At 33.3% G+C, this 25,581-nt stretch overlaps 1 protein-coding gene across 2 annotated transcripts in view; it reads left to right on the forward strand.

Moving 5' to 3' along the window:
• LOC110994405 (stromal interaction molecule homolog) overlaps positions 1–25,581 on the forward strand; it is a 37,070-nt gene continuing 11,489 nt past the window's right edge. For both annotated transcript variants that reach the window (XM_045631551.1, XM_045631552.1), the window contains exons 1-5: positions 1–383; positions 14,905–15,029; positions 16,710–16,829; positions 17,744–17,856; positions 18,733–18,848. In XM_045631551.1, the coding sequence (XP_045487507.1) occupies positions 218–383; positions 14,905–15,029; positions 16,710–16,829; positions 17,744–17,856; positions 18,733–18,848 (640 nt within the window). In that variant the 5' untranslated portion in view covers positions 1–217. The remainder of the gene's footprint in view (positions 384–14,904; positions 15,030–16,709; positions 16,830–17,743; positions 17,857–18,732; positions 18,849–25,581) is intronic.

Consider the following 25,581-nt stretch of genomic DNA (forward strand, 5'->3'; position numbering starts at 1 on the left):
TTCAGTGCTGTCAAATTTATTCAGTCGGGGGAAAAATTCTTTCTGTGATGAAGACTAGCTGTACTTGGACTATTATAATTTGACTGAGTAACGTGATCTAAATTGATGAATTTCTGACAAAACAGTGTTTCTTAGAATGTTATTAGTGTGTGCGATTCAGAAAGAAGTGAGAAATCATTTCGGACTTTATTAGGTTCAGTGTCATTGAAAGATCACGATGCGTATCAGTTTTGTGTTATATTGGTGCGTATTTGTTCATATTTGTAATGCCAATGATGTGGACAGAGCAGAAGCAAGAGACAGCGGTCGAAGGGGAAATTGGGGTCCCATTTCAAGAAGCAGTTCCTTCATGAGTGACGCAGTGGCTGTATCCAATGAGCTTTGTAAGTATTTGCATTCTGACACCTGTTGGCGTCCTTCAGACCGGCCGATAGATTTATTACATTATTAATTCATAATGTAACAGATTTTTTAAAATAACACTTCCATTTCCGCTTCATTATCAAGCAATGACCTTATAAACATCTGTTTACCTTGTCTAGTAATACGAGAATGTTCTGATACACAATTGAGGTGTAGTTCCGTTTCTATACCAGTATAACACATAAAATTAAGATTTTTAATTAAACACCAATGTAAATTTTATAATAATTGTCAAATGGGTTACAATATATAAAAATACTTAAACTAGTACTTGAGTTTATTCGAAATCTTTACTTATATCAATTTCTGTACTGAAATCATTATTATTTTTTTGTGGTAGAACTTTTCATAAAAATATATTTATTTTAAAATTAGTTGTAGTAGAGTATTTAGTTATTTTGATTTAGCTTAATAACAATACAAATTTTCAGATCAGGTTAAGTAGCAAAGTAGATGCTTGATCTAGATTACTATCTGGTAATTTTTTAAAATTATTTAACTATTATTATGTGCTCTATGTAGCACCTAGCTTTCAATAATATTAAATATTTCTTGTTAGGTCTTTTTATTAACATACTTGAGTTGAAATAAAACTTTGATAATATTTTAAAGCATATTTTTAACTAAAATATTTCACTTTTGAAGTACCAAATATAAAACTCTTATTTTTAAAATCAAGACAACAGTAACAATTTAGTGTAGTTTTTGTATCCTTGAATAGACTTCTTTATAACCTACTGGCCATGATCTGTGTACCTAAGGTAAAAATATTTCATTTTAGTTCTAAAAAATTTCATTATAACATATAAGAAAAAGGCAATTTATTTTACATATTTAAGATCACAGTACAGTTGAGAGTTGTTCATACAAAAATGTAAGTGCTATTTCTATAAGACTCCTGCTGATAGAAGACAAGTCTTTGTTTTTAATTTAATTTATTAGTTATTTAACTTTTATTTACTTAAGAAGTCATGTGGAATATGGTGTAATGGTTGCAGCTCCTTTCAAACATTGTCTAAAACAAAAAACTTGGCAATTATAAAGAGTAGCAGAGAGTTTATTGCCAGTTCTTCTTTTCCATTCTATGCTCTTGATATGAGAACTAGAAATTAATGTAAAATTTAAGCATTTAATATATATTTCTTTTTTTGACATTCATAAGTATACATTGTGTTACCTAAATGAATAAATGATTTTGACTGTGACTTGTTACCCAAAAACAACCACTTATTATTATAATGATTCACAAAAATGATTTCATAGACTGAGGTAAATAAGTACTCTGTTGTGTAAATTGTGTTGAGCTTTATAATTAAACATCTGAATATTTTCGTAATGTTCTTAACATACTGAGAATTTATGAGCTTTGTTTAGTAACTGTAGATTTATTTTATTATTAATTTAATTAGTGTGATATTACTTGCAACTATATTTTAATTAAATTACCGAAAAAATATAACGGAACACCCAAATTCATGATTACACAAAGTAGCATGATAAAATAGACTTAGTTCATGTTGACATAAAATATTTGAAAATTGTTTTGATTAAAATTTTTGCCACTGCCACTATATATATGTATTGAATACATAGTTTAAACTTCCCTCAAATCATAGACATAGACACATAATTTATTACAAACAAATCACTGTTTTGTTTCTTAATAGGAAATATCCAACACTTATTTTTATTTATTTAAATGGTTGCAAAGTAGTCTTAATTATTTGTATAGAAAAAAAGCTTTAAATATTCGCTTTCTACAGAACATTCTATGACATAAGTAATTACGATATTATAACTATACCCGGGCGCCTGACGTCGTTACTATTAAAACAACTTTTTCAGTAAATAATATACATTCATCTAATTGCGAATGCGAATACCGCATTTGCATCAGGAACTAAAATAATCGATAACGCGTGACACAATAGCTTTTCAGCATCATCACGTGTCCAAGTATTGTCTGGACGCGGTGTCGAAAATAGTTCTTAAGCTCACATCTAACGTTCAATCTTTAGAATGTAGATAGGCAGATGTACAATAAACATTTATTGCATATAATTGTAGATTTTTTATATGGATATTATTCTTATACCGAGAAAAAGTAATAGAGAGATACGGCAAAAGTTTTTCTACTTTTAATTCTATTGTTAATAATATTTTATTGTGAACCGAATTGTTATAGAATTAAAATGGCAACACGTATGCGAGTAGACTTACGCGAGAAGTCATTGAATATCTGTTTCTGCTTGTAGTGCCACGTCTGCGTGACTCATACTTGTGTCTACTGGTGTGCGGCTCTTGTAATTATATTTGAACATTTTGTATACAAATACTCTTTTGATGGAAAGTCGTTTTCATTTGTGTCCCGGCTGAATAGCGAATTTTTGTTTCTATGCGCGAAACCGGCGTTCGATTCTGGAACTGTCAGGCACAATTGCCTTTATATGCCTATAGATAGATAACTAATTGAGAAGCCCATAAGTATCTTTTCCATACCCTATTGGTGGTTATGTTAATTTATTCTAAGTAAAATTATTTTTATTCTCCAAAGGTTAAAATACAATGTCATGCAATTATTAGCTTTAAACGACGGATTCTCTGAAATCGATGTTTATCGCAGCTTCATTATTATTCCATTTATGTCACTGGCTTTTTACTCTTATCCATTTTACCCAAATTCAGTATCCTTAAGTCTTATCACGTTTTGACCTTACCTTGAACGTGCAAAAATAATTGGACACACTTCCTCCAAGATCCACTCTTGATATCTCATTAAAATTTTCTCACAGTGAACGAGTAATTAAAACGCGTAATAAACCCTGTTGACGTCGGATTACATGCCAACATTATCACAAAAGTGGATAAATATTTGTCTAAAGCGATTCAACACGTGCACGTATTGTGTTAATACAGTTTTAAGATACACAAAAGTTTTAAGCCGACTGGCTTTATACTTTTACTATGTAAAAGTTTTAAAGGCTAATAAATACAGTGGCACTTAAACCTTGTATGGATATTGGTCCTCAGATTGTATCACTTGATATTTATTGTCATAGTACAAATTAACACTTATAATACAAATTACTTGTTTCCAAAGCGTAGCTGCAGTCAACAGTCTATATAAAACATCATAATCACTCATGGACTGTATTGGGAAGTCTAAATTAAAAACCCAGACCATTTGCGCCAAACGTAAATAACATTGCACGGTCGTTTTGGCACGCAGCCTCTACGAAATATTGTTCCTATGCCTATATCGATATACATTGTATATTGTACCCAGATGTAATGTTGATCGTAGAACTAAGCTGATTGATACAAAATATAAGGTTTAAATCTTTACATTGGTACTAAGTAATCTATTATTCAATTACATTTTTGCTCATTAGTCGTGTTCTTGTTAATGGCTAATGGCTTTTTTACTTATATTGCGTTCAATGTATATATGTGTAAATAGTGATGTATAGTATATACATAGTTTTTCAATAGTAAACATAATATTTACAATCACTATTGAAGTAGTTTATTTATTTGAATCGAATGTATTTGTAGTAAAAAAAGTAGTATAAATAAAATTTACAAAGAAAATATCAAATGATTTGTAGGAAAAGCTGTTTCTAAATTATTTTTAACAACCAGTATTATTGTATGACATAAGCCTATTTTAGACGATACTGATCTATCCCAGCCTAGGTTGCTCCATCTATTCGGCAGACAATCTGCCCATCTTTCCTTTTGCCTTATATACAATTCTAATACAGGTTTTGTCCATTTGTCTTTTTTGCTTCTTATAATCTAGTAAATAGTACTTGAGAATGTTCTTTCATTATTTTTGTAGAAAAAAGGTATTTCGACTGACTTAGTATTCAGAGTCGAGACCTATCATGAACTATGACTAGCGTATGTCTACACGATTGAGTGAAGCCTTACTCTGATCTTGAAATACTTGTAATATTTAATACTTGAGCGACAGTCCTTTATTAGTAAGAAATATTGGATTTCAAATAAAAGCCAAACTTGGGCTCGACTCTCGACTACCCCTAGTGACAATAAGAAGTCGCTCAAATGTTAGTGAATAGAGTTAAAACTACAGTATTTGCTTAATAGCTCCATGTAGCCATTAGGTACATTCACAAATACATGCGCACACACACCCACTCACACATACTTAATGTCTTATAAGACTTGTGTTTGATTAGTTGTAACAACATGTATAATGTACCACTGAATAATTGTTATGCATATCCACAACACAAGGACTCCCTAGTATGGGGACTAGCGATGAATTTTGTTTGTAGATAAAGTTTTTATTATTAATATAGCTTATAAAAATGACACCTACAGTTCGGTGGAGAAGGGCATTTCAAATCTGTATTCTGTAAGCAAGCTACACGGTAGAACTAATGCTTATGCGATCTTGTCAACATGATTCCATTGTCATTTCAAATAGAATTAACCCAATTGTATGAAGTATGTCAATCCGTTCGCTATGCTTTGATGTTTCCGAAACTTGTATAGCATATTCGTCAGGTACTTGTGTCAACGAATGAAGTTACCTTGGGTGTTATAAAAATGAGTAGTAGATTCAATGAATTTAGTTATCTTGGATAGAAATGGAGTACAAGAGATATAGAAGAGTCCTACAATGATTCAGTCTCAAGAAACATATGTATCTATTTAGATTTTAGATGTAAAATAAATTTGACACTTTTTAATATGGAAATTACTTGTAGATTGTAGATACATAAGTATTGAAAGAAATGAAGGAAGTAGAAAAATTTCGCATTCGCCTTTCGGGTCGGGGCCGCAGATTTCTATATCTATTTCGTGATCATTTCATTTTCTTATCGGTGAGGTTAGGGTATGCTTTCTGTGCCTGACACACGTCCTTGACTTTTGGGGCCTTCGAGTTTTAAGTGCGCATATACAGAAAGTCCATTGGTGCTGGCGAATCGAACCTACAAACAATGATAGTGATACATGATAGCTCTCACTAGTTTCAGAAGATTTAAGTATAAAAACTTTTACATAACGCAGTTGAACCAATCTCACCAAGTAACACGCTCAAGTTCAGCCGCATGACTTCAATGTGAGAACTGAATAACTGGTTCTCTAAGGTCAAATATCAATTTGTTATAATGGAACATTTATTTTGAAATATTTCAAGATATTTCCTAAGCATTGATGATCTCAGTACGACAGGAAATTCAGACAGCCTTAATGGCTAATTTATGTTAGACATTGTTTCGTTGTTTTTGATTTGAAAATGTTCGAATAATGTAGTTTTTGCTACAAAATAGGTAATATGGTATATTTTTACATTACCTGTTAATAATGAAGATATTAGAAGTTAACAATTTGTAAAGCCAGAGTCAATGGATATATAATTCAGATATTTAAAAGGCCGGCAACGCATTCGCGAGCCCTCTGGCATTGAGAGTATGGCCATGGGCGCTATCACTTAACATCAGATGAGACTCTTGCCCGTTTGCCCCCTGTTCTATAAAAAAAATGTATAGTTTACTGCAATATTTGTGCCATAAAGCTTTGGTTTAATTACCTTTTACTTGTTTTGTTGTACATGTCAAAGCTTTTCTTGCTTTCCATTTTTAGTAAAATTTAAGTTTGGAGCTCTTGCAGTTTCTGGGGATTTTTTGTTGTAGAGTCGTGTCATATAAACGTGTCTCGATTTTATGCAAATAAGCACTAAAAAGACTAGTGAGAATATGTTTTCTTTTCCATTGTAAAGTGGGACTGTTATTAAGAACACGTATCACGCAACTCCATTATTGTTATCCTTAACTATCCGACACGGTTTAATAGCTGATTGTTACAGCTTATAAACTAACACGAGTTTTGCGTTTTACTATAAGTACATTGAATAGTTGTATTGAGTCGGCGAAGGCTAGGAAGAAGGTTTTATAAACGACTTGGGATCTTTCAAGAATAAATCATGGCGAATTGGCCGATCATTCATGGCCACATATGTGGTCGTGATCTTAACCGCTGATGCTGCGGACAAGGCTACGCTGTAACCGTGCCCTACCTCGTGCGACGCATTACTCTTTCAAGAAAAGAACGTACTGTAAAGATGCGTTTTATGAAAAAGGCTGGCTAGGCAATTGCCTGCCCTCTGGCAATGTAATTGTAGGCAACTGCGTACCCTTAGGCAATGTAATTGTCCATTGTTACATAAAAAATATTTTTATGACTGTCCTATGGTGTAGGACACAAACTGTCTATCCTCCGACGTAGAGATAAGATTCAGGGCTTACGGGCTAAGTACGACTATCGTATGTCAAATTTAAAACATTTTGACACGTAGAAAAAACGTATGACTGAGACCAGAGAAGGTTAATGTGAATTGCAACTGGTATTTAACATGTCTAGGTAGGGAAAATGTTTTGAGTTAAAAGAGCCAAAAATATAAAACGTTATCAAATTCAATAAAATTTTATTTATTTTACAATATCAGTTTGATTAACTTCTATCTTTGAGACAATCTTATCTCAAAGATAATATCTTTAGAAAAACGCATTTTGATATAATTTTAACAATGCTAAACCAGACTTATGAGTTAACATTGTTGTGACGGATAGAATAAGAAGATGAGTAGTACGTATCAACTATACCCCAAAAAGCTGAGCTGAGCTGAGCTGGGAAATACTTCAGAACCAACTCGACTTAGGGGCCTTCAAGCAAAGAGCGTTCCAATTCTTAAAAGACATTTTTGACAATTCTCTTACATTGAGAATGTCCATGGGCCGCGATATCAGTTAACATGAAGTGAGCCTCCTGCCCGTTTGCCCCCTGTTCTATAAAAAAAAACACAAGTATTTTTTACTTAAAAGGGTTCCCAAAGCTTACACGTTGTAATGCATGTAGCATTTACAATGGACAAGATTAAGGAACTTAAAATCACTTAACACATTTTTTAATGTGGTTCAAAGTCTTCATTAGATTGTTTAACTGCACTATTGTTCATTTTCGATTGCTACTTGCGTATTAATTGAACTCAATGAATGTGATGTTAAGTGGCCGGAGACGCCCCCAACCTTTTTATTGCTTCATTCTAGTACGTATACGCATTCTTGTGTAAAAGGGCTTATCAATCGTTTCAAGCTTAATTGTTTCGGTCACGTTTATTTGAGTTTTGTGATACGGAAATTATAACGACAGGTTAAATATGGGTGAAATTAAAAATCGAGACAGCACTATGTAGCTTAGACTTAGCACATTTTTTGTTCAGAAGGTACGTTCAAAATTGTTTGTATTTTATGGACCATCAAATGATCGTCCATCATCGCCATCATGATCAACTACGTATTGGATTTTGACATTATCCTTTAGGAGCGCGGCCACACGATGCGATAAATGTGCGGTGCGGCGCCGGAGCGGTGCCGCTACGTCATCCTACATACAAATGACTATACCATGTCACACGACGCGTTGCGCTACCGCGCGGCGTCACACCGCAAGCGCGCCGGACTTGTGATCTGAGAGATGAGGCGGGGAGGGGTAAAATATTGTATTATTGGTCAGTGTCAGAAAAAAAACAAAAAAAGTACAAACAAAATAAGGGGGTTTAAGCTTGGTGCCTGAAACTCTATGGCTACACCTAACATATTTTAAACTCCTTATAAACTAGAGTTTAAAAAATATTTATTGTATTTTTAAAAAATACATAAGTACTAAAACCGAAACGAAAGCATTACAAAAATTAGAGAAAACAACCTTTTAAATAAATAATATTACATTTGTTAAACAAACAAATCGGCTATCAAACGTTAGTTTTATAATTAAGAATAAAATAAAATGTAATTAAAACCGAATTCTATTCGTTCAGATTTTATTATTTAAAAACGACTCGAACTTTAACTTTATGATTTTTCCTAAGATTCTCCTCGATTTATCTGGGACGCCATCATATGGCACCTATCCTGGTGCCACTCTTGAAATGAAAATAATCTTCAATATCTGTTTATAAGTAAGAAAGTTATCCGCGCATAAAAAATATAATATGTAGGTATACGGTCGAATTGATTGAAGGTTTTATTTGATACATTTAATCCACGTTAACACCAACGTCCTGGTGATGCTATGTTAATTACTCATAAATCATATTTTAAGCAGAAATTACCGATTTTCCTTATTAAGGTCATATTGTACATTTGTATTCCATGTGTAGTATGATAATGTTCAGTTATAAATTGAATATTGAGTTCTTAAAGAAACATTTTGTAAAAGTTTTTTTTGTACTTGGTGTGATTGAGTGGATATTTATGTGTAAGTACACTCTTCTAGTCAATATTAATACGCCGTGTCTTCCGTGAATATCCTGATCTATACATAGCTTCTGCAGGCCCGGATTTAGGGGAGGGCAGCCCTGGGGCCTCCGCAAAAGAGAATGAAAAAAAAAAATTAATTCCAACTAGTAAACAGCTGTTTTGTATATATGTATTTATGCCTGATAAATACTAAAAGAATCGACTTGGTTTCACAAAAAAATTTATTGATAACAAAACTACTCTAAAAAAATCACTTTGTTTGGAAAATATTTGGAGCCAAGGGGCCCAATATTGTAACCTCCTTGTACCAGGTCATTGGGACCCATCATTTTCCTAAGTCGTTAAGACCAACGGGTAGGCCAAGACTACGATATGCCATCACTAGTCTGGTATTGGTTCTCTCCTAGCAATATGGCCAAAGTTGGTTAGCATGAGTTGGTAATGGTAATTGATAGTCTTTTAGTTAGCTCAGAATAAATAAGTATTGAAACAATTAAATGAATTGTGTTCAAAGTCAAAGTCAAATCATTTATTCCAATTAGACCACCTAAAATGGCACTTTTGAACGTTTAATAAAATGTAATGATGATTCTAGTTGCCCCTTCCAAGGTAGGTTCGCGAGGAGAAGAATGGGAAAGAAACTCCACACTTACTCTTTTTAAAATAGGTTTTACAATGTTTTGTATACATTATTTAAATTATAGTTATATGTAAAGACTGTAGAATAGTAGTAGATCTGACTGTGAAGACAGATGTACTCCTAGAATTCGTTTGAGGGCCTGTTTGAGTCTACTCAATTTTCGTTATCAGAATTAGCACAAAAAATATCGTCATATATGACGTGTAAAACATTCTCGCGCATAAGTTTGGAAGGTACGTTAGCATTTACTTGTATAGGTAATTATTATTGGATTAATAAACACAGTTAAAATACAAGTGTGTGTGCATGTTTGTGATAGGGTGGGTATGTGTTGATCTTTACTTAATATATCTGTATAATTTTTGTAGAAGGCCTTTATTTTTTTTTATAAAAATAACATATTCAGAAAATAAATCAATATACTGGGTACAAATTATATTTATAAGGGCGTTATGAGAAAAGTTATTCTTATTTCTATTTACCGAGAATAAGAATCTTGTTCTCCGACTAAGGACAGACAATTTAACTTGAGATAGGCGAACTGAGTAGTTAAGGCGAATCAAATAAGTTCAAAATCATTTATTAATTTAGGTAATACAATGTACGTATAAACGTGAAAAAAACACATACGCAAACAAATGCTGAATGCTTCTTATTTACTGACATTTCTCATATCAAGGGTACGCCTGGCAATAAACTAGCTGAACCACCACCACCATGTTTCTCATGACATCATCATCGTTATTAAAATAATAATAAAAATAAAAAATAAATAAAGATCAAAAAAATTCCCTCTATCAGCAATAGGAATGGTGAAATAGGCACGCACATACATTCTCGTGGGAACAACATGCAAATACATAGTCGAAATAACTACCATCATCGCATACACGAATTCAAGTCCGACCAGTCACCACAAGTAGTTCCCGTTCACGAGTATGACGCATGGCCAGCCGTCTCGCTCTGTCTCCTCTCTTTCTCTCTCCTTGTAACTTACTTGATCTATCCGTGGTTTAAAAATCAAAATACCGCATTAAATTTTAATATCAGATTTATATTAAAAATAAACAAATAAAAAAAAACTCTTTTAACTCATAGGAAATTATTAATAGTTTCTATATTTAAATAGTATGTAATTCAGTCGCTGCAATACGCCAAGCAACAGAAAATAATACATTTATGTAAGCAATTATATAGGCTATATCTATCACACTTATTCTGAAAATAAACATTACGTAATAATCTATCTCATCTTGAAAATGCGGAGATGACAATACACGACTAAACTACGTATTCCCGAAGCCTTAGGTTGGCGTTGTATGTGCATAACGATTATAGGATGGAATAATTTACTCAACTGTGTGCCAAAACGTTGTCATTGGAAGACAATATTGAATGAAACATACTTACCGACTCGCCACTGAAGCGATATCTATGAGTCGATTGTTTTAATTAGTTTCAAAGATGTGTATGTGTTTAGTTTATTATTCAATGCCATAATACAGGCGTCTATTCATAATACAGCTGTTCGGCTGGTGGCTTTAGCGTGCGACCACTGAGGTCGTAGGCTCGATCCCTGGCTGTTCCAATGGACTTTATATGTGCGCATCTAACATGTCTCAGATACGAAAATTTATATGTTTCAGACAGACAGATCACCGACTTGTCTATGAAATGAATATTATAAAAAAGCTGATGCAATTCGCGGCCTATAGGATTGTCACGCCTTTATATTGTTCATATTAATTTCATCAAATGAATCAAGTCCTGCGTTGCGGCAGTGTTTCATAAAGTACGTGACAAATCAAAACCCGGTTTAGAGTGACATTCAGACTAAGCTCGCGCTAAGACTTGAATCTACATTATGATTCGTTCTTTTATTTGCTTTTCTCTCTTATTGTTTATAGGACTGAAATAATCCCTAAAAGAATGACTACAATGCTATATATACAATAAAAACAATATCAAACACAAATGTATTTTTCGATAAGAACCACTGATGATACTGTTTTTTCTTTGTTTCGTTTTGTTGATAATGTATTAATTGTAGATGACACAAAACAGTATGTCTATAGTACAGTATGTATAACTCGGATTAACATCATTTTCGAATTCAGGTCGTATGTAGTCAACAAAATTATTTTTTTATTAAAAAAAAAATTGATTTTACACTACAGCCATCTTAAACTCCAATTTCTGAATTCTTCAGCCAACCAGATGACAATTTTTTATTTCTAAAATGACCAAAGAATATTTCCCAGCTAGGGACGATTTTTATTAGAAAATTCAAGTATCGTTTTTAGTATATTTATTTACTTATTAATGTTTCCCACCATTTCAACCTTCCCTGAACTTCCACAAACAAATGAAGATCATAATTAGCCTAATCGTTCCAGCCATTCTCGAGTTTTGGAACACTAACGAACAGCAATTCATTTTTATATATTATTCGGGAAACTTCTAGAATGAAGCCATGGTTCTATTGCATATGAAAATCCTATTAGGGATTATTCAATATGAAAAAGCGTTAAATTTAAAATACTTTCTAAAAACTACAAACACATCGACTAGATAAAGTGACAGGATGCTTACATGTTGAGCTATAAATGAAATTATTTATGTATAAGGTCGTCTGTAGAGGAAACACATCTGATTGATATCTCTATTTTAATTTACCTACTACTAATATTGATTTTCGATAATGCGGTCAATAATAATTTAGACTTTAGAGCAATGAAGGTGGTTGGTTGAATGTAGCAGCGACTCCGCAGCTGACACAGCCTTGTGGGAAGTACCCGAGGTGATTTCAGTTGTTACAACCCTGCCCACCCATACTCTGAATAGTAGAGATGCTGGTGATGGGCGAGTCCCACCCACTTTTGGAGGCAACAATTTTTTTTAATAACAGCTAGTTGTCCGCGATGTTTGATTTTTATTATTGTTATAGTAAGTTTTACAAAATTAAATGGGCTAATAAGAGTACACAGATAATAGATAGATACATACAGATAGAGATATACAGTTAATTGTACTGTTGAACGATAAAACTTATCAGTCAGCTGGTTTGTATATTTATTACCAAACACGGCTCCCGTATCATAGTGATAAGCTTACATGGGCTTAAATGAGTACAAATGTTAATTAAGTAAAAATAATGTTGACTAGGCCTTCAGGGACAATGTACCAAATTTATATCGTACATACCGTACGATAACATCTGTAAATATTAGTTATAAATAATTATTGTTGAAACCCAATATTTTAGAGTCAAGAAGAGAAAGAAGACAAAGGTTAGCCAATCAGAGAATTGCAAATGTATTGAATGTGACCTATGGAAGTCGCAGTAGCAGTCGCTAGGACTTAGCGAAAGGAAATAGAATAGCAAAGAACACTTTAATAGCAAATAATAACGGAAATAGAGGTAACTAGGGTAGCGCCGGGCTGCGGGCCCCGACTATATATTATGACGATGTTTCCGAAGTAGTTGTCGCCCGGGCCCGGCAGGAGATGCCAAGCTTCTAAGTTAATAATGTTCCTTTTTAAGAAAGGGGAGGTTTCGACACTCCCCTGCTGCTTAGCCACTTGGGGACATTTCTGCCTGATAGGCTATCTAGGATGTAGGGGGACCCTGTTTACAAAAAAATTGGAATAAATTTGTTTTGAAGATGACGATCATGATGATGGAGTGTTTTTATAAATAATGACATTACGTCTTTTCCAGCATAACTAAGAGCAACTTTTTATTATATCCCAATTTTTTTTTATAACTACGGTAGTGCACTGCGTTAGTATCTGTGCAGGCCGCGCTAATCCTCTTAATTTTAGCAAAAGTTACTGAGATACTCGAAATTTAAGTTAATTCAATTTGCTTCTATATTTAATAACACCTGTAGCCTAATTATCAATATATGGTAATGCTTAGTTTCGTAATAGAAATAAAATACTTGAAGATAGCCCACGTCTCGTTACACGCGCGATTAATTCCGTTAAAAGAGCAATGACTTAGGTCATTAGTCTATTTTATTACCGTTATTTTCGGCAATCAAAATGAACTACTTAAATAATTTTTTTGTATTTGATAGGGTTAATTTTATTGATTTGTAATTTTTTTTATTCGATGACAGTTTTTAACGGAAAGGCTTAGAAATATGTTAAACGGTTCAGTCATTATTTTCCTGAAGAATAGAGTATTTGAAAGAATTAAATATATCAGACAGTTGATACTTGACCTTGTTGTTGCATTATTGTGCTAAATACATACTTTTCTTTTAATAATACAATATTATTATTTTCTTAGAATATGGTGTAGATACAATATGATGGTACAATCTCCTTCACTTACTCTGCCACACACAATGACCTGCAAATATCTCACATAATTTGGTCGAATTTTAATTTAGTATTATGATCTGTATATCAATGTTTCACTCAAAAAATCAGAATAATATGAATCGACGCTACACTCAACAATCTAAGCTCAGATTAAATAACTATATAAACTAAACGTTTAATAAACATTAAATATTAAAGCATCAGAACAGGTATAACATTGACTCATCAATAAAATATTTTTACAGAAACTTATGAATCTTTATTTATTAATATATAGCAACTATTACTCCAGAGAGCCAACTATTTAAACTATTTTATAGACAAACAACACAAGATAAAACAGTAAGAGATTAAAACATTTACAAAAAGACTGAACTGTTTTTGAATTTAATTCAAACGAATAGTAATGACGATCGGTGTCGCTCCCAACCTAACCATCAGGCATCCTGAAGCCTAGGCGCTGAAGCACTGCAGAATTGTTTTCCTTTCCACGTAATAATTTTGATTTTAATAAGACATAAATGGTGATAGTAAGCGCAAATACTCGGCGCACTGAGTTCTTTATACAGACAGACATATATGCCTTGGTAGACTACTAACTTCAATCTTGTTAAACAAAACATGAATTCAAAGCCCGTTGGGTTGATTGTGATTGTTCAATAAATCTTTATTTAAGTGATTTACAAACACGCGACACGATATAGCTTTCGGTTTAACCAGACACAACTAGTAGAAATTGTTTTCATAATAATAATTATTTATTTACTTAAGCAGACAATTATAAGTCCATATGGTTTTTATTGAGAGTTACAATATTGTCCTAAGTATTAGTCTATACTAATATTATAAAGAGGAAAGGTTTGATTTTTTGTTTGTTTGTTTGTATGAATTGAATAGGCTCCGAAACTACTTGGCAGATTTGAAAAATTCTTTCACTGTTGGAAAGCTACATCATTCCTGAGTGACATAGGCTATATTTCATTTTCAAAAAAATAGGCATCCTTACTAAAATTACGATAACATTAACATTTGTTTATTATTTGATACAATTCTAACAGATGGCGCTGAGTTAAAGGTAGTAGTTTGGCAAGACGACGTTTGCCAGGTCAGCTAGTAGGTTATAACTCCAAAGATAGTGATTAAAAAAAGGAAAAGACATTTTGGTATTGTTTGACTAGTGGATATATAAATCATTATAGGAATACGTTTTAATTCCAGTAGTGGCATGCAACAACGAGCCGTCATGTCTCCAGGACCATGCTGGACTGGAGGCGATCACACAGCTCCACCGACAGTTGGATGATGACGCCAACGGCAATGTTGACCTGAGCGAAAGTGATGATGTAAGTTTGTTGCCATGGTAACGATAATTTTTTAAAATTTATCTGCAATACTTTTGGTACTCAATGTAAACAATAAATGTTTATATTGTCGAGTATTAAAAAATTTTTTAGAGGTAGTAAGTATATATATAAATTGCTAATGCTATGTATGTATAGCTTAAAGTTAAATAAAAAAAATATGTTGATACTTAATATAGTGGTACTATATTATAATTGTTATCCTTCAAGTTGAGAGCGTACCAATCCTTAAAAGGGCGACAACGCAAGCCTTATGTCAGTATGAGTGCATAGGTGGTCATATTATCATTTAAAATTGTGAGCCTAGCAACCGTCTGCCACTCATTAGCGCAGATCCTTTTAATGACCACGTCTTTAATCATTCTTGGTTTTCTATGTGTATGTGAATAGCGACGAAGTAAAAACATTAATAACACTCGTTACTTGCTCACAAAAAATGATAGTTAACAAATGTTCAGAAATCTTTTTCTTCTGCAGGATACATGGTCCAAATGTTAGGCAATACGTTTAATATTCTTTTTCATTAAATGCCCATCATGCTTGTAAGATTTAGACTATAAACATATTAGTTAGAAACACGTTGCTGTTAAGAACTATCTCGTTTAACCACTCTTAGAAAAATAGCATCATAATCGATGAAATTAGGGGCTTTTTTATAGAACAGCACCAGGGGACAAACGCTCGGGACCACCCATTTGAGGTGTCCGGATGGAGACTTAATGCCAGAAGGCCTTTTAGGAACTGGTACTCTCTTTTATTGATGGATAACAATAATAAATACACATAGACACACAAACGCGAGGTGTTATAACGTATCAGGGCTTCAAAAATACTAAAATTAATATTTTCTAATGAAAACCTCAATTTGGAGATTCATGTACCTACTTATAATTTTTTAGAACAATGAAGAAGCTATCTTTATATGTATTGACACGCGAACATTTGTGTACATTGAGACTTTGATAATCACGTACATAAACGAAATAACAATAATGCTTCCTCGAATCGTAAAACTAATAATAATTCCAGGGAATTTTAATTGAAGAAACTGGTGGGTTTGTTTTAAAAACCGACGCTTTCTTGAAATCGTGCCATTTTGTGAATAATGATTTATTTCGACTAGTGTTTTATTACCACCTCAGTTTTACAAACTACCTACATTAGTTGAACAAAAAACGGATGTGAAGTGGTTGAGAACAATAAATTATATTTTAGATTTATTTTGTTATCGCAGTTATGTCGAAATCATAAAAAGTAGGTAAAAGTAATTTGGTAAATTTATATTCGTTTAGTAGTATAATATTATAATTACTATTATCATTTAAGTTACGATGATGATTTACTATATTTTAAAAGTACCGAGAGTTTTTTACGTCGCCTTTTTCTCTCGGCCTTTTCACCCTCTGTCTTCGTTGCCAATGATTAGGGTCGTCTGCGATACAAATTAAATGACGTGGAATAAGTGATACCTGTATCTTATATTTCATAATAAACATATTTTTTACTTTTTACGAGCGTACCGAACCTTCTAGCTCCTACCAGAAAATCAGAAGTTTCCTGGGCACTCGCAGGCTTCATGGAGCGACCTCATTGCTCCGAGGATACCTAATCACTTAGAGATGTAGATTAGATTAGATCATCAGAATTCTTGACATATTTCAGTTTCTACGTGAAGAGTTGCAGTACGACAGTGGGTATGAGAAGCGGCAACGGGCGTTTCATCACAACGATGATATGCACATATCTGTCAAGGAGCTTTGGGAGGCCTGGCTACGATCTGAGGTAACTGTCATTAAGATTTTATGTTACCCCTGACACCCTACACACCACATCAGACTACCATTTCAGAATATATGGATGTTTCAAATGCTGAATAAGTTAGGAAAAGCCGTGGTGGTTATGTTAATAGAATTCTTGTTTGCTACGCGCCACACAAATTATACGTTTTTGTATTTTATATCAAGAACTCTCGAACTATAGCGATGTCTAACTAACTAAACTAGTCTGTCTAACTGTCTAAATAACTAAAGTGATTTTGCTGGAAACCCTGCGGTGATCAGCACAACGATAATTTGTATAACCTTGAGGCAAATCTTCATAAATTTTATCTAAGAATCTCGGTCGTGTCAGCATTCCAACAAAACCCGCAAGAATTGGCCCATTCGTTGCCAAACACACCGACACGACAAACTCATAACCCCTATTCGTTATTATCTAGTTGATATCCGAATACCCGAACCTTTTATCAAAATTTAAATTTCATGTACTCTCTACACCAGCTCGTTCCATTTGTCCCTCCTTCCCGAAGAACGCGTTTTGGCCAAAGCTCACCAATGTTCAGATTGAGCATTTTGATAAACGAGCTAGGTCTGGTTATCCATAGTTGCTCACCTCACAGTTTAAAATCGATTTTTGTTTATTTTTTTTTATTAGTATCTTTTTGTTTTGTTTGATATTTGAATGATCTCTTCGTGTCTGTCATGGTTGCCAATAAAGACATTAAGTATTCTATGTTGTGGTTATTTTATCAATGTATCAGTTGCGTAGTTGAATTTGATTTAGTTCCTTCTTATATAAATATATAGGATTTCCACTTGAATATCTATGTATCTATATATATATATATATATATATATATCTATATATATATATATATATAACCCTAAAAGTCGTCTTTAATGTAACTGATTTTCTAGGTCAGAAATTGGACGGTGGAACAAACGGTAGAGTGGCTGTCGGAGTCCGTTGATTTGCCGCAATACAAGTCACTGTTCCTGCAACATCGCGTTGTTGGTGCTACATTGCCGAGGTAAAATAATAAATCAAAAATGTTATGTATTATTAATCCATACAATAATTGGTTAAATTCATTCCTTAACATTAGTATTAGTTAAGTTCGTATAAGTTTTAAACAAAATTGAAGTTTTCTTTTAGTGCCTCCTCCATATTTTCCATTTGTCTTTGCCTTGAGCAACATTCATAAAGTTTTTCTCCTTTTATTTATTAAAAATTGTTCAAGTGCATCTGTAAGTTTTTTTATTTACGGATGTCAACATTTCTTGTTTGTTTATTCTCCTCAATTTTAAGATGCTTCTTTCTATTGCATGCTGGCAAGACAGGATTTTTCTAGTATTAATTTTACTAATATTTTCATATTATACGCATATTTAATTGTTTGGTTGCGATTTTATTTAATTTTTGCAACACACAGTCTTGATTGATTAGAAATCTTATGAAGAACATTAACATACATATTAAAAAGGACGTGGTAATTTCGAATAGAATGCCTGCCTATGACACAGGCTTAACAAGATGGTTGCCCTCCAGCGAGGCATTACAAGAAGTCAGCTTTGTGTGATCAGTTGCTATAAAAATTTCGTCCACAGAGTTTTTGAGACAGCACAATGCCTACTCCTATATGTAAGTCTGTGTGGAGATAAAACATTGACCCGTTTTTTTTAAACTTTCTGCTTTGCGGCGAACTATACTATGAGGCTATAGTCCCTCAAATTAAAAGCATGCCTTTTCATTTTTCTTATTAAGTGTCAAAATGATTGTCAAACTATAATGACGTAACAGTGTCAATATATCAAGGGTTTCCGCACAGACTAACACAGGCAAGTTTATTATTTGTATTACATTGTTTATATTTTATGGTATAATTTGTTATACCTTTATTTAACAGACTGGCTGTGAACAACATGCAGTATCTAAGCAACGTTTTGGGCATCAAGGACCCGATTCACAAGCAAAAGCTAGCTCTAAAGGCGATGGATGTCGTACTCTTCGGGCCACCTAAAGGTAAGCACATTTCAATAACCATTTGTCACTGTTATGTGGTCTCCACTGTATTATTAATATTTCTATTTACCTAATTACTATTTCTTTACCTTGTATAACCATCTGTTTACGTAGTTATAAGTTAAGATTAATTAGTTATTTATTTTTTTATTAGTGTAAATAATACAATCAATTAATAAACATGTTATCAGAATTGACAATCAATTGTGCTGTTCTGAGTTCGGAAAACTTAAAAAGATATTTCCGCCTTTACGAGGATCTTTGGGAAAGATCTTTAAAGCGAGCAAATTGCAATCATTTATCTGAAGTCTTTGATCTCTTTCTGTCAAACTGTGATTTCGCTCTGATGATAAGGGATAAGATGAGTACTTGAGACTCAGTGAATAAGTTCATGTCAAGAGCTTGAAAATATTGAACTCTGGCCTGACTGACCACTTGGCTAAAGTTCAGTTTAGGGAGTTTTAGCACTTAGCACTGAGTTTAAGTGATACTTGTTGGATAAGACATGCCTTAGTTTTATTTAACCATAAGTCTAACTAAGGTGTGGTTAAAAAACAAAATTTGGTACGCACAATGTCAAATTCCAATACGTTTTTAATGTTCACTGTCTTACCTTCCCCCTTACCTCACTGCGCCTGTATTGCTAAATGCTTTGTGAGGAAATCCCTAAAAAATATGCGCACTTTTTTGTTGTTATAATTTGTTAGCAAAAAATTATAGAATCGTTTCTGTGACTCATTTTTACTATGAGGTAATATTTATTTTTATTAAATTTACATAGTGTTGGCGTCGAGTTTTTTAAATAATTAGTCGTCGTTGCACAAACAATGCCGTCTCACCACCTATTACCACCAAGCACTTAGTAAAGAATTATATCACACGGAATAGGTTCACCATCATATGTGAACTTGTAGGATATTTTATTAAAATTACGTCAATCATTTGTGTCATATAGACACAATAATTTTAAAAGATTATATATCTTGTTCAAGGACGTATCCTGAGAGGAATAGGCATAAAACTTCATATGTTTTTTCCTAGCAGGTCCCTAAGCGAACATCTTTATAAAAATTACTAACAAGAAGTTGCTAATATAATATACTAGATTCTCTTGTCAATGTAATTTCAACAACATTTCGTCATTTTCGTTGTTATTAATAAATATAAAACCTGTTCTCTTTTTGTCCTTTTTATAATTCTACGAAAGTATGTAAAGAAATTCCTTCAAGAAAACAGCGTACCGATTCTTAAAGGCCGGCAACGACCTCGCCCTGTGGCATTGAGAGTGCCAATGCGCGGCGGCATCACTTAACATCAGATGAGCATTCTGCCTGTTTCTATGAATATAACAAAACAAAATTCCATGTCCTATCAAAGACTAAACGGCTCAGTATTTTAATATTTTTGTAAATTCTGTGTGAAGAAGTGAAACTTCGTAACGTGGAAATGAAAATAGAAAGGGATAGAAATTGAATTTTAGTGAAATCATATCGTTTATTTAAGACTAACTCTATAACAATGCTTACAGTTCACAATTAATACCATCTTTGTAAATTAAATAATGAATATTATAAATTTAAATATAAAGTTATATAAAATATACTTCGCTGCATAGCATGTACGCACATGTGCTTGAGATCTAACGACTCACTCCCCTTCTCTCTCCTACTTTCTATCTTTTATCTCTCTCTCTCTTGCGTTCTAATATTGGACGCTACTCGTTTCTAATGCTCGCGCTGGTCTGTAAGAGGTATACTACGCGTATGCGTCGAGTGCCACGCATTCACTCTCGCTCTGTCTTTTCTACTCCTCCTCCCCACGAGCGTTGAACGTTTAACGCAACAGGGCTTCCATACCCCCTCCATGATAGCGTTTAACGTTTAACGCAAATAAAAATTAAAAAAAAAACCATTGTCACCCTACAGTTATATAACATCAAATTATTAACTCCATTCATTCGCGCCATACCGCGCTGTGATGGCCTATTCAGTGCGGTTTCTTTTGACCTTGTGTCGTGTTAATACGTGAATGTTAAATGTTTGGTACCAATTGGAGATCATATCTTGCGGAGGTTTTTTTTGTGTTTCAAATAGAAGGTATCAGAAATTTTTCACCTTTAAACTTTCACTCATGTCTATAGAAAATTTGCATTTTATGAGTGTGTACAATGCACGCTGTGTGAATTCACTAGAATCGCATTTTTATATTATTGAGAGCTGTTCAAGTATTACCTAAGCAGATGTACTGCAATTTATCCCCCCCCCTCTCGTCAGCAAATGTAACCAAAGCTTACATAGTACATAAACGTATTAACTTTTTGTAGGAATTCTCAAAAATCATTTTCAAGCATAGACAATGTGTGGGTTATATGTGTAAAAAAGTAAATACAGGTGACGTATTCACGAAATAAGAAAATCAAAGATCCCTCCCTCTTACCCCCATGGTGCTTATGTTCTTGAACGACCCCTAGTGTTCTTAATTTAATTGTTATATTTTTTTTACTGAATTATGAATAAGATAACTTACAATAATGTAAGGAAGTATTTTTTGTGAGGTCATGGGTGGGACACGCTTTAAATAACAATACCGGGACCTTTTTTAAAATTAAAACTCCTGAACGGCTGGACCTGCTTTGAGGAAATGTGTGTTCATGTGGATTCGAGGATGGTTTAGATTTACAATTCAATGGTTTTTTTGTACGCGTGTGTACAGGACATTTCCTTCTAAGTATTTGTAAGACGAGGTCGCGTTAATTTTGGCCCCCGTGATGATTATTAAACCAAAAACTTAGAGGTTTCATTTAGGAGTATTATAAGATTTTTTAGCACTTGTATAGTAAGTGTTTTATTTATTTTTATACACTTTGAGATAAATACATTATAAATAAAATTATTAAATAATTAGGAGGGCACTGAGTGGCCTTATTCGCTTTGAAGCGATCTATTTCAGGCATCCACTGTAAAGAAAAATTTAATTAAACAAGGTGAGCGTAAGAAATGCAAACCTACTTAAGATATTCTGAAAGCTTAGGTTTATATTAGATGTTTAATGGTAGCAGGCTGGCAATTGAAACTGCGTTGGAGGTTTATTAATTTAGTAAATACCTACAGTATCTGGAGAACATTCTTACAATTTCCGCTGTCACAGCAATAACACAGGTAACCCGTAACCATCAAGGATCATGATGAACCCCGGATAGCCAAGGCATTGCCCAAGCCCCAGGCAAGGTGTCTTTGTATCAGAAAAATTTAATTGATGTTATAATCTCTTGATAATGGTAGTTACAAAAAGGTACACACCAACTTGTATACGTTACTATGTAGTTAAAGCTGTCCCCTAAGTTAATTTTTTAATTTCCAGTTTGACCTGTTCCTCTCCACCAGGTCATCTGTACTCCTAGTGGGAGGCCGTACAACGGTTTGCCATTTGTTTTTTACGTCCCAGGCCTATAATTGCCATTTAAACATATTATACGCACTTTTTGCATGCCGGTGACTTAAGTCCTATTAGAATCGGGTCTGAGATAGATTGAATAGTTTTTAAAGGCTAGATTAGGTTTCGTTTAAAATAATCGCGATGGCCTAAAAGGTGATCCTTTTAATAACCTCTATTACTAGATGGCGCTACCATTTTTCCAAATAATAAATATAGCTACAATAGGAATTGTAGATAGTTTTTTGTAAACACACACATACACTCGTAATAACAATATGAATATGCACAATGATCTATGTATCATCCTTTATTAATAACCGGCCTTGAGGTTGTTATAAAAATACTTTAACACCTAATCGAATCTTTATATATACATATAAATGTGTGTTTTTTTCTCGGTATCTATTGAAGTTCTTCGTAAAAATTGAAACTGTACATGACAATTTAAAAACTAGAAGTCTTTTTTGGGGTGGTTTTTATTCAAATTCATTTATTAATATAGGTAGCACAGGTAGGCACAATGTACACTTATGATCGTCAAAAAAAATATATGAAATGCTTCTAATTTTACATTTAGTTCCAGTCCTCAAATCTAGGCGTAGTACTGAAGAGAAAACCTGTCAATAAACTCTCCGCCACTCTTTTTAATCGCCAAGATTTTTTTTTATATATCTTTTCTAAAGAGATTTACTCACTTTAATCAAGTGATTAACAAAACTTATACTATATATTACAAAAACTCACGTATTGAACTAATGTATTTTAAAAAATTGGCTGCGTTTGAAAACGTAAAACCCGATTCGGCTTGACTTTGTATTTGTCTCCCTCCCGTCATTAAAAACATTAGAAAATTGCCAAAAAAAATTTAAACAAAAGAAAAAAAACAATATTAAATCTATCTCAAAGTCAAACTGTCGAAGATTCATAAATTAAAGAATTTATTCAATCGACAAGATATCAACCACATTCTGATGGTAAAGACGAAGGATTGACATTCTCATATATATTGGTTGTCAAATATTGTTTACATACATACAGAACTTTATTTTTTGTAAGTTAAGGAATACATCTCTAGCTATTTAAATCTGCAACAAATTTAGCACATTACAATGTTGAGTCTTATAATTCGGTAGTAGAACTTAATATTTATTTTGGATTCATTGTATTACTTTTATCAGCAATCCTTAGTTGCTTTGGCCCTACGAAGTTCGCCGGTTCAGCTAGTGCTAGTAATAGTTAGTATACGTCGCTTTCCAATTATGTCAAAACCAAGTGAACTTCTTATAACGTGACAATCAAGCATGAAACAGAACAATTAACATGTTCTTTGTACTGAGTCAACACGCTCTTCCTTCAGGGAATATCAATTTTGGGGTTTGCTCCGATATTTAGGTGAAATCAAGATAAGATATCTTGGAAGTTTTAGGAGGTACATTTATATATAGGGGGATCAAACTTTTATACTACTTGAATGTATTTTTTATTTGTTATTTTTTACTTGAAATACATCTTTGAAATTACCTCCCTAGCCGAGAGAACAAAAACTTTACTGGGATATTTATGGGGTATTTGAACTTGGTTCCAGAGGGAGCAGTCTATAGTCTATAGTTAGCATCATTGCGTTTAGGTTTGTTACTCCTTACTATAAGGGCTAGGGGTATGAGGTTTAATATGACTATTTTATATGAACAAGAATAAAAACAAGGTAAGAACCCGTCATAAGACGCCAGTGCAGATTTCATATGCTTTACCAGCTTGATATCACGAAGGCTTCGAACCTTGTTTTTTCTTGGCCTGTATTCTTTAAATTGCTTACTCAAACTAAACAACATCAACGTCAAACGGTGAATTTGTCTAGCAATAACGACTTATTGAAAGAATTATCGTGAGAAATATAATATCTTCGTGACTAATTAAAACTAATAAAGCCAGCTCAACCGCTGATGTAATGAATACAGTTTTTTGATTTGTATATAATATTTTATACCCATTCTAGACATGAACAACGGGTATGTTTGTTGCAAAAGAGAGAAACTGAGTATGGTTGGGTTATTAAAAATTATGAAGGGTTGATGGTTGGTGATTCGCCTTGATGGCTAGAAGTCTCCCACGGTCCGCGTCAAAAAACATTTTATTTTACGATTAGTGAACTGTGAAATCTACTCCCGATGTGCGTCTTTCCTCGTAGATATGATTTCCAGAGGTTCAAAAATAGAGCATAGTCCTCCCTTTAACGCCGACAGCACCACCCACTAAAATTGGTGGCCATCTGCTGCGATGACTGCCCTTTTGGGCGACCCACTAGCTCCGTTGTATCCTATCCCTAGAGACCAATAGAGCGATGGGCTGACGGGATCGAGAGGCTAGCTGGAAGAAATAGGATAACGATGGCACAAAACGAATTAGGGTGGAAAAAGTTGAATTAGGCCTTCTCCCACATAGGGGCCGCATCCTAGTTAAAATTGTATTCATATCTATTTAAATTATTATTACCCTATCCTATAAAAAAAACGGTTATACTACAAAATACAATTCAAAGCAAGCGATAATCTCTTTATAATCGTCTATGAGTTTTCCTGTTCCGACAAACTACAATAGATTATTTCACGAGCAATTTGGTGGTTAAATAACTTGAGGATTCAAATAATAGACTAAAAATTTGCTTATAAAAAACAAAATTTGGGGAAGTAATTTTTTCAACTGTTATTTAAATATACGATAAGTTATAGTGATCAGTTGAAAAAAATATTGAGCCGTTATTTTTTTATTGCTGGCCATTATTGGCCAGTTAGTTCGTGTTACAATGTCAAGGTTATGTTAGGTTTAGGATGGCCCACTCGTTACTACCCATATAGCTATTTCACAGCTCAGTATTTATTATATGATCCATTTTCATATTTTTACGACTCATTTTTGGTTACTTTCCTGCTAAGTTTTAACTGCCGAACTTGTCACTAAATATGTATTTTGTAATTTTCAACTTACCTACTATATAGTGATTAAATCAGTGTCCAAAATTTATAAAATTTTCATAAATATTAAGTAAAGAATTTTCCAATAACACATACTATTTCCACATAAATAAATAATTGTCTCTTGGTTGCATATATTAATAGTTGCCTTCATAAATTTGTGTTTCATGTCTGTTATATGAGGACCGATCTTTTTGGTCTAATTGAAAAATGTCGTCTTAAGGTTGTACTTTACCTTTATTGATTTCGTAAAAGCGTTCGATATTCTGAGATGGAGCAGCGCTGCACTTTCTTCGGTGTCCCGCCAAAGATAATCAACCTAGTAA

Source organism: Pieris rapae, chromosome 16 (genome assembly GCF_905147795.1).
Source record: "Pieris rapae chromosome 16, ilPieRapa1.1, whole genome shotgun sequence".
Taxonomy (NCBI): Eukaryota; Metazoa; Arthropoda; class Insecta; order Lepidoptera; family Pieridae; genus Pieris; species Pieris rapae.